The sequence below is a fragment of the Alligator sinensis genome, unplaced genomic scaffold, assembly GCF_000455745.1.
Source record: "Alligator sinensis unplaced genomic scaffold, ASM45574v1 scaffold1229_1, whole genome shotgun sequence".
Classification (NCBI taxonomy): Eukaryota; Metazoa; Chordata; order Crocodylia; family Alligatoridae; genus Alligator; species Alligator sinensis.
In genome coordinates, this window is record NW_005842843.1 from 296,420 (window position 1) to 306,971 (window position 10,552).

The following is a 10,552-nucleotide window of genomic DNA, read 5'->3' on the forward strand; positions in this document are numbered from 1 at the left end:
CCTTGTCGTAGCCCTGGGCGCGTGCGGCGGAGGCAGTAGCCAAAGCGGTCGCCTCGCTCCGCTCCGCCTCGCTGAGCTCCCGCGCCAGGGGCTCGGGCCTTGCCTGGGGCGCTTCTGTTACCTGTCCACGGGCGTGCGGGTTCAGGTGTGCACATGTACATCCTGCCTTAGGCTACGGACACCGCTACCTGCACATGCACGGGGCACACGCACAATGGGTCTGTGAGGCGAGCGGTTTGAAATGCCGTAAAGGATAGGACGCTCCGCCTCGCTGAGCTCCCGCGCCAGGGGCTCGGGCCTTGCCTGGGGCGCTTCTGTTACCTGTCCACGGGCGTGCGGGTTCAGGTGTGCACATGTACATCCTGCCTTAGGCTACGGACACCGCTACCTGCACATGCACGGGGCACACGCACAATGGGTCTGTGAGGCGAGCGGTTTGAAATGCCGTAAAGGATAGGAGTGATTAGGAAAAGGGGCCTGGCTCGCACACATGGAGCTGCCACACAGTTACTCAGGGCTGCAGCAGGGTTTCACCTAGGCCAATGCTTCCCACTTTTTCCTCAGCGTGACCCCATTTCCTCAGCATGGCCCCTCAGTCCCAACCCACCCCCACGGCCCCATCCACTGATGTTGTGACTTCATCTGGGGTCCCAGCCCACAGCTTGGGAACCGCTGATCTAGGCTGCGAGGTAAAACAAGCCAGGCCCTGCTGTGTGCAAGGGGATACACTCAGGCAGTGGCTGTAGCAGGGAGAGCACATGGGACAGGCAGGCAGGGTGGGATTAGAGAAGGAAGGAACAGCTCCAGCAGGACAAGGGAAAGGACAAGTAATTACCCCAGTCAGGGTCTGATTGCACACCCATCATGGTTCATTGCAGTCTACCTGATCCCTTCTAAACTCTTCCTTCCACAGCTGTTAAGGACCCTCTCTTCTTTGCCATGGTCTTTGTGTTCCACCACTTCACCTTTGTTCTGCAGTTCTACTGCCTGTTAGTTGCTCCTGGTAATGATGATCCTATTTCACAGCCCTGCAGATTATTTTTAACTCATTCCAATTAGGTTATATTTATTTTTGCTTCAATCTTAAATTGAATAATGCAGCCCCAGGGCCCTTGACATAGTAGTAAAGCTTCTAGTTTATTTTTAACTAGAGAAAAATATGTGTTGTTTTATGCCTGATGATGCACCTCACCATCTGCACCCCCCTTGTCAAAATTTTAGATCCTGCCATGGATCTGCAGCTATGGAAGAGGACTGGAATAACTCCAGGTATCAGGGGGAACCTGAAGACGAGAAAAGAGAATTCTATGTATGTGGACAGAAAGGCAGAGGTAAGGAAGTGGGGGGAGAGGGGATGAGGTATTACAGGCAGAGGAAAGCAAACAACTGTGAGAAAAGGAGATGGAGTGGGAGGGAAGAGTTATTTTTCCAATGAATAAGACAGACACCAAACAACGTTAAACAATGCAACTACTCCACATTAAAGCTCTCTTCCTTGCACTCCCTAAAGAGGGGTTGTTTCCATTCCGCCAGTTCCCAATATTAAAGGTTTCAAATTCTACTGTATGCACTTTGCTTCCCAGTGTAAGATCATTTTACACTTTTGCTCCGTGTGCAGATTGCCACTTGGATCATTTACAGGAGTTACAAGTCCAGGTAAAAAGGCTTTTAAGCTTTGCTATCATCCTGATGACATTGTTTAGTTAAGCATGGAGTAGGGTAGATACAAGCATCACTAGCTGAGCTCTGTACCTAAAGCACCATTTTTTTCCACCAGACAGAATTGACAAGGCTTAACATTTAAAGCACAGAGAAGTCTAGTTTTTAACATCTGTATTTGTCCCTGACACTTAAATTCAAGGACAGTGGAGCTTCCACAATGCAAATAAATCTGACAGGCAATCTAACAACCTCTGTCAAGGGCAATGTACATCAGTCTGCAACCCATTTGTATTTCCTGGAAGTCAAGGAAGAAAAAAAGAAATAATATTTCTTAGCTAAGATGAAAGAGAAGGTATGTCTTTTTTTGTTGGTAACCCAACCCTCACTTTATGAATGAAACTCAGTCCAATATTTTATTTATTGCATGAAAAGAGGCCTCTGATCATCACTTTCTGTCCCTTCCTTCCTCACTTGGAAAAGCCTTATTCAAGTACTTTCCCACATCGGCTTGGGGTGGGACTAGATAGGGCAGCTATGATTTCCTGCAGACATTACAACTGCTTCTAATGCCAATATTACTAGTGTAGAATGCAGACAAAAGGGCAAAACATTGCTATTATAGCCTCTCTCTCCCTTCCAGTTCAGATGCAACTTGGGAAAGGCTGGGAGATCCTCACCCATGCAGAGAAATGAGAGGGGCTAAATAGGAGCACCTATACCATTGCCTGAGGACAATGAAACAGTATAGAAGACGAGAGGAGCAGCCTAAACACCCTCCCATCCCGGAATAGAAATCTGGGACTAGTCTTCCCCTTCTAAGTGAAACCCAGCAATAACCTGCCATCCAGCCACTGCTGAGAAAATTATACTTGTGGCAGATAGATCACTGTTTCTGTCTAATGATAGCAGTATCCTTTTACAGCAATAGCCTTATTTTGAAAGAATGAAATATTCTACACTAATGGCCTTCATATTGCATAAAGGTCTGATCTGCAAACTTTACAGACAACCTAACCCCACTTTATAGTTTGGGTTCAGGAACACATCAGTACTTCACACTTATAAACTCCGGTATCCTTTTTCAAGACCCACAAAACACTTTACAAACATTGGGTGCATGTACATGAAATGCTAAATGCATGGTAGATTAATTCTACTGCGCATTAACGTATCACAGCAAAAACAATGCTAATGCACTGTAGAATTAGTCTACTGCACATTAGTGTCACTAAAAAGGCATGAACCGGTGCTACTGGGCAGTAATGCAGGTTACTGCATGTTGAGTTAGTACCTGTTATTACAGGTACTAATTAAACTTAATGTTAACAGTAACTATGGTACACTAAAGCTATATCCATGTTAGGTATATTAATAACCTGATTTTAAAAAAAGATGCTGGGCTTGAGAGTCTGAGGCTGAGAGCACTAGTGCCCCTGGCATATATTACATTTATGGCACAATTAATGTAGCCCATCTTTGCAGCTGGTGCCTTAAAATGAAGGAGCAGCATGCCCAACCCCTTTGCTGACAATCAAGTGATTGTCCCCATTGGGATGAGGGCAAAAGATAACTATGATCAATTAAGAGTATGCGAATACTTACAATTCAAAGGGGTCCAGACCTCCATTAAAATTTCCGAAGGGGTTTGCAAATGAAAAAAGTTAAAAACCACTGCCCTATGCTACAACTGCCAACCAAAATCCATTGCAGATGGCATTATTTAAAAGACAGACTAAAATAGGCCTAAACACTGAGGGTGTCTATACACAGTGGGGGAGGGGTGCATGCGCCATGCTCCAGACAGCCACTCTAATTAAAACACCACATCACATGTATTCAGTGTCCCCCTTTTTAAAATGGCTGCAGGGGTACTTTAAAGTTTGAGAAGTTTTAGTTACAGCACCCCTGCTGCCATTTGAAACACAGGAAACTGAATACATGCGACAATGCAGCACGCTGGTGTGTTCTAATTAGATCAAGTCTGCTCCAATGTTCTAATTAGAATACACTGGAGCATGTATTTCGGTACCCCAACTTACCTTCAAAATGTTCTTCCAATCGCTGTTCTCTCTCACTTGCATGGCTTGTTTGTATAAGCTAAACTGTAAATATTTTAAATACCTCAACCACTTCAAAGGCTTAACATGTGACCAGAAGAAATATGTCGCAACACAGACATCATTGTGCTATGCTTACTGGTAGTAGATAATGCATCTGCCCAGGTTTATTTTCACTGGGTTACTTGATAAGCGGTCTTTTAAAATAGACAGGCTACAAGTAATCTTTTTTTAGGCATGTAGTTTTCTCAGGTGTCATTTGGTTGCTGTTGCTTATTATGCACAGGCTACTGGGGTCTGTAATGTTCTGATGCTAGCAAGCTGTCCTCCAGATCCAGAATACAACACAGAAAACACAGCTCTACATGTGTTCAGTAGCAAAAGGTCTACTGTTGATAGGACACCAGTTGATCTGATTCAGTCTGTCCAAAATGGGAGCAGCTTATCCTCAACTACTAGATTCACTGGTATGTTATTCATACCCTGCTGGGTCTCTACAAGGAACTGGTCTCCAAACCCATTTATTGGCATGCCCCTCCCCACCCCCCATGCCAACTCTTATGATGTTCATCTTGTTTCCTTCGCAAAGTTTACACACCTGTACTGTAGCTGTTTTCATACTTCTTTCAGTGTCTTTTTGTCTATTAGTGCATTTTAATTTTTCTTTCTTACTGGGTCATCTAGTGGTCAGGAGGCCATTCTTCCTACTGCTTTTCAGCAGTGTAACTTATTATAACCATGGCCTAGCACAACACAAATTCCTACAATCTTCAGTTTCAGAAATAAAATCATGAAGGAAGACTGCCATGGGACAAAGTTCAAGGTAGCTGAATGTTTAGGCTTTATTTTCTTGTAATAAGTGAAGATTTTATTGTATCTACTCAATTCCAAGTTGAGTTTATTTTCCCTTATTTAGCACCCCATCTTGGAATTGAATACAAAGTGCTGAGGGAGGTGGCCAACCAGAGCTGGAGCTGCAGTGCACACCCCCCCACCTCTGCATGCCTGCCTGGGGCACAGAAAGACAGCCTCAGGCTGGCCTTGTATTAGTGGTGCTGGCTCTGCGCTGCTGCTGTGGGGCTGGACCAGGGCCATACTCTATGTCCCAGGCTGAAGCAAGGGAGAGCACCTGCATGTACCAGAGCAAGGGTAAGGGGCCAGGGCAGGGGCTCAAGGATGAGAACAGTAAGTGTCAGACAGCAGGAGAAAAAGTTGCCTGCCTCACTCCCCCCCCCAAAACTACTTTAAGATGACCTTCCATTAGATTCTATACATAGACAATTTACCAGCATGTATAGAATCTAATATTAGTGGGGTCATCTTAAATTAAAAGGTAAATACACTACATTTGCTTGAGCTGGTAAAGATGTCAAGACAGTTGGTCTTTATTGTTCCAGCTGAATTCAGAATCGTGTCCTACCTGCATTGAAAAAAATGCTACTGCATGCAGACATTGTTGAGACTCCTGCCAATTTAATAGTTCAAGCTCAATTTCTTTATTTAATTCTAAAGAAAGTAGGTTTTTCTGTAGGATTCTTTATTCTTTTTTAAACTAAATACTTTCTAACAACCTCTAACTATATTTTGCACAGATCCAATTCAAAATGTTCCTACTAAGGAAAAAATTTTTTATAAACTAGATTTGTGCAACATCAAATTCAAACTAATAAACCCAGACAAGCCAAAAAAGCTGGTAAAAGATAATAATCTGTTACTTAAAACAAGTAAGGTCCAAAATTGCTGTAATTAGTACCCTCAAACTTCACTTTGTTTTCACAGCACTCACCTGGCTGACAGGTTTCTGTGCCAATACTAAGCTACCCCTATTTACTAGAAACAAAACAGCATTACAGACGAGCACAAGAAGTGTTACTGTGTGACACAGGTTTAGGTTGTAGCCGTGTTGGTCTAAGGACAGGCAGACAAGGTTCCTTGGGTGAATTTGATATCTTTTATTAGACCAACCCAAATGGTTGGAGAATAGTTATTAAGCAAGCTTTCGGGTTCAAAAACCCTTCGTCAGACTCAGGAAGCTGCAGCAGCTGGTGTGTGCTCTTCCTGGATGGAATGAAAAGTAAACAAGCCAGGGGCTGGGCTGGGGAGTCAGTTGCCAGGCAGATCATAATGTATCAAAAATCCAATGTCTATGTTTAGTCCCTGATCTCTAGTATCCAGCAGGTTGATGAAATGGAGTTCATAGGCTCGTCTCTGGGAAGTGTTGTGTAAGTTTACCTTGAGGATCAGGACTGAGAGATTGGAGAGAGAGTGGCCCTCCTGTGAGAAATGTGCCCCCACCGGTAATTGGGTGTTTCTGTCTTTGATGGATTTCCAGTGTGCATTCATTCTGGTGCGCAGTTGTTGTCTGGTCTCTCCTACATATGCCCTGATGGAAGATATGTAGGAGAGACCAGACAACAACTGCGCACCAGAATGAATGCACACTGGAAATCCATCAAAGACAGAAACACCCAATTACCGGTGGGGGCACATTTCTCACAGGAGGGCCACTCTCTCAGTCCTGATCCTCAAGGGAAACTTACACAACACATCCCAGAGACGAGCCTATGAGCTCCATTTCAACCTGCTGGATACTAGAGATCAGGGACTAAACATAGACATTTGAGTTTTGATACATTATAATCTGCCTGGCAACTGACTCCCCAGCCCAGCCCAGCCCCTGGCTTGTTTACTTTTCATTCCATCCAGGAAGAGCACACACCAGCTGCTGCAGCTTCTTAAGCCTGATGAAGGGTTTTTGAACCCGAAAGCTTGCTTAATAACTATTCTCCAACTATTTGGGTTGGTCTAATAAAAGATATCAAATTCACCCAAGGAACCTTGTCTGACTGTGTGACACAGCATTTGGCAGTTGGGTTTTGTCATTTCCAGGGGAGTAGAAACAGACACAGGCAGGAAAAATGAAAAGCCTATTGTAATTTTGCTACTGAAGTCTCAGATGCGTCAAAAAACGTAGAGGTTATCAAATAAAATTATTTTTAAAAAAGCTGAAATCAAAATCACTATCTTCTTACTGCTGAACTCTAAAAGATGAGGAACTGAAATATTTATCTGACAGTACACATCGTTTTATTTTAAGTGTTCCAATCACTACAATGAGATTGTACGAGTTATTTCAGAAAGATTTGATATCTGTTTATTATAAACTAAACAACAGAAAATTATTTACATGATGAAAAAATTCAAGAGTTTAGTGGAATGGATGACTTCATGATACTGCTGCAATACAAGAAATTTAGTCCACATATTTTCCAAGAATGTCACCATCTCTAAATAAGAAGTAGTCCTGCAAATGAAAAAGAAAATAGAATATGCAGTGGAGTCAAATAGCATATAAGCACTGACACTAAGGGAAATGGTACTAAATGTTATAAATCATGACTGCAATGACTATAAAACGAGAGAGTTAATATTATACAATCAAAGGAATTATTAACCCAAGGGCTTTTCTACACTTCAACTGCCCCATAAATTATCCACCTTTTGTTACCTTTGTTCTAGAGGATGCTTTTGCCCCTTTGGACAAGCACCAGGATAATTTTTGTCTAGTAAGAATAACCTTTGAGACTGCATTTATCAATTCCTGCAAGTTTGGTGGTGGGAGGTTCTGGAATCTTCTCCCCACCTCAGCAAAATTCATCCTGTAGTCACTCCTACTAGGTATTTCTCCCCTAACATTTGAAGGTGTAGGGTTTCTCTTCCAGTAAGGGAAGCACAGTATATACTTCAGAACCAACTTGATATTGGTGCTCTAGCACTTTAACTTAATCAGTGGCACACATCTTGAAGAATCAACATTGAACTGTTTTGGACTTTATATTGTAATCAACTGGACTTTACAGAGAGTCTCAAATTAATAAGTGCAAGCTAAGCTAGTTTTAAGTATTTTAGACAAACCTTATCTTCCAGTACTACTTTAGTACCCCCATACTCTGGTAGTAAAACCTTGTCACCAACTTTAACACTGACTGGCTGGACCTCTCCATTCTGAAGAGAAGAAAAAGATATAAGTTTATTTACAACATAACACACACATGAAGCACTATTACAATTTAAAATAAAAAAAACAAACCTTCCAGATTATAAAAATATATGCAATCTAACAAAAAGGTAAAGGGGGGGGGGGGGGGGGGGGGGGGGGGGGGGAGGAGGAGAGAGAGATTGAGAGTTCAGGCTAATGAGTAATGCGCTCCATTTTCTGGTTCCCAAGCATTAGCGTAATGCTACACCTGGGTAGCAAAGGATTTAATATTCAGAATTCAAATTTGAAGTGTTTTCATCATACAATGAGTTTTTTTTAATTTAGATTTCTTATTCAGAAAAGCCCTAATATGGGAGCATAGGATTCATTTGTCTCAATATAATATAGGCCAAGTCAACAGATTTCCTCTATAACAAAGACAAGACAGACTTCTGAAAGCGTGGGGCAAACCAGACAGCTTTTAAAAACTCGGAAGCGCAAGTAAAAAAAAAAGTCACAATTAGTTTATTTCTGTAACCTGAATTCACAGCTTACTAAAAAACTTGTTTCATAAACTACTTTAAATGGTTAACACATCCATGCTCAAAGTCAGAGCCATGCTAGGATTAAATTCTTGGCTCCTTTGCCTCCAATCCCTCTTCAAATTATTTTCATAGGTTTGATCAAATGCAATAATGTTAATAAGTAGGCTGCAGCAGTTTTTTTCCAATTATCCCACCACAATTAGTATTTTCCCTTAAACAAGCTTCCAGCTATAACATATTTACCTTTGCCTTTGATCCTGATCCAACTGCCACAACTGTTGCTTGCAGCACTTTTCCTTGAGATTTTTCTGGAAGCATGATGCCTCCTTTTGTTACAGTCTCAGCTACACATCTTTCAACCAGAACACGGTCAAAGAGGGGCATAAATTTCCGAAATGCACGCCCTGCCTGTTAAAAAAAAGGGAATTTTATATGCTGCGCTACAAACTAAAGGAATATTTCACACGACACTGCAACAAGGTTGCAATCCCAAAAACCTGAAAAACCCAAACTATTTTACTATGCTAGTAGCAGGCTTCAGAGAAATGTTGAGCACTCAAGTTAATCAAACTGTATAAGCTCTGTACCTCTCTGAATCAGGCACAACGTTGTTATAGCAGAAATGAACCTACTCCCTCCCCCCAAATAGTTGCAATTGAGATCCAAATGGAAAAAAGATGTATAAGAATTTAAATAACTAACTAATGTAAGTAACAGATAAATTATTAGATGAAGAAACCACATATACCTTAGGCAGCTTAAAAGTCCAGAAGACTTAAAGGTATTACTGATTATTAGATGAAAATGCACTTAGAAGTTTTAAATCAGAGCTGGCTACTGTTAAAAAAAAAAAAAAAAAAAAGAGAAGAAGAAGAAAAGGAGCTTGATGGCAATTCTCCTTTGAGTTATTTTACTTATGTCCTTCGACACAAATAAGATACAAAGAACATGTCCTGGCTGCTACACTACTTCAGTTTAGCATTTAATCCAATTATGCATGCCCTTCCAGAAAAATATTACGTAGAGATGTATGATGCCACGAGTGAGCTTACTTGTTATTGGCATTTTAGAAAGAAAAGCAAAACATTTATTGAGACTCCTAGCATTCTTGTAAAAGTATGGCTAATTTTATCTACTGATCTTTGCAAAAGTCTCAAGCCTTCTTTCTGTCGGATATCTTAGCCTACCGTTCTACCTTGGCTTTGAAATCACCCAAAAAACGTTTAGGGGTCAGTGCCAAAATCAAACGCGAGCCTGCAAGCCCCACCATGCGGGCAAGCAGGGAGACCCGCCTAGTCACGTGGTGCGGGCTCCGTTCCTTTCTAGCAGGTTCCACCAGTGTCCAGATCTGGCAGCCACAGGGGGCAGGGGGGCAAGCCCGGGGCTCTCACCGCAGCTAGACAGGTCAAGGGGCGCCCTGCCCGGGCAGAGCCGTTGCGGGCACCAGGGCAGCAGTACGTGGCGGTGCCGCCTCTACTCACCCTGACCGCGACACTTCCTTCTCCCGCGCCCGGGGAGGACAGCGGGGAATGGAGAGATCCGACCCGAACTAAAACGCCCCTTGGCCCTCACCGAGCCGGGCCGCACAGCGAGGCCAAGATAGCGGCTCTGGCGATCCCGCCACAGGCGAAGGCGGAGGGAGGACGGCGCTGGGGGGGGACACGAGAGAGCCGAGCCCCCGCGCCCCGCCCGGACGTCCCTAGCACATGGCCCAAGATCGCGCCCGAGCAGCAGCAGCAGCCGCCGCCACTACCCACGCCCCGGCCCCACGCCCTTCGGGCACAGCCGAGCGAGATCCCAGCCCGGCCGCAGCACTCACCATGGCGCGCCTGCCGCTGCCGCTCCCCACACACTGCCCTTCCCGCTGCGGCCACGCGTGAAAAGGTCACCAACCGCGCATGCGCGCTGCCTCACTACCGCGGCACCAGAAGGGGGTGGAGCCGCCCCGCCCCCCGCGAGAGAGGAATTGGATTTGCTGGTTTATTTTCGCTCGCAGGCCCGCGCCGCCGTTAAGGGCGGACTCTTGCTACAGCCGACTTTAAAGCCAGCTTTAGTACTCCCCGTACTGACTACGGGGCGTTCCATTGCCCGGAAGTGACGTTATGTCCCCTTTGACCCCTGGCCTGCATGAGCGTTCTAGAAAGTTCTGGAACCGAGGGGCCCCGGAACCTGTCTGAAGCATTCAAGGGAAGCCAGAGCGCATGCGTGGTGCGGGCCGGCCCCGCGGGCCCCGCCCCCTCCCCGCCAGGCGGGGCAGCCATTGGCTGATGGGCGCGGCCCCTCCCCCAGCGGGGTGGGCACGGGCCGCG

General features: G+C 44.5%; 1 protein-coding gene across 2 annotated transcripts in view; it reads right to left on the reverse strand.

The window, feature by feature from the left end:
• Nucleotides 1-10,329, reverse strand: part of LOC102373015 (MOB-like protein phocein) — a 25,250-nt gene extending 14,921 nt beyond the window's left edge. The window contains exons 1-4 of one of the 2 annotated variants that reach the window (XM_006035471.3): nt 10,063-10,275; nt 8,487-8,651; nt 7,635-7,724; nt 6,848-7,023 (exon numbers count right to left, since the gene is read on the reverse strand). In XM_006035471.3, the coding sequence (XP_006035533.1) occupies nt 6,973-7,023; nt 7,635-7,724; nt 8,487-8,651; nt 10,063-10,065 (309 nt within the window). In that variant the 5' untranslated portion in view covers nt 10,066-10,275 and the 3' untranslated portion in view covers nt 6,848-6,972. Of the gene's footprint in view, nt 1-6,847; nt 7,024-7,634; nt 7,725-8,486; nt 8,652-10,062 lie in introns of those variants that run through there. The other variant, XM_006035470.3, reaches the window with a different exon arrangement.
• Between the last annotated feature and the right edge of the window lie 223 nt (nt 10,330-10,552).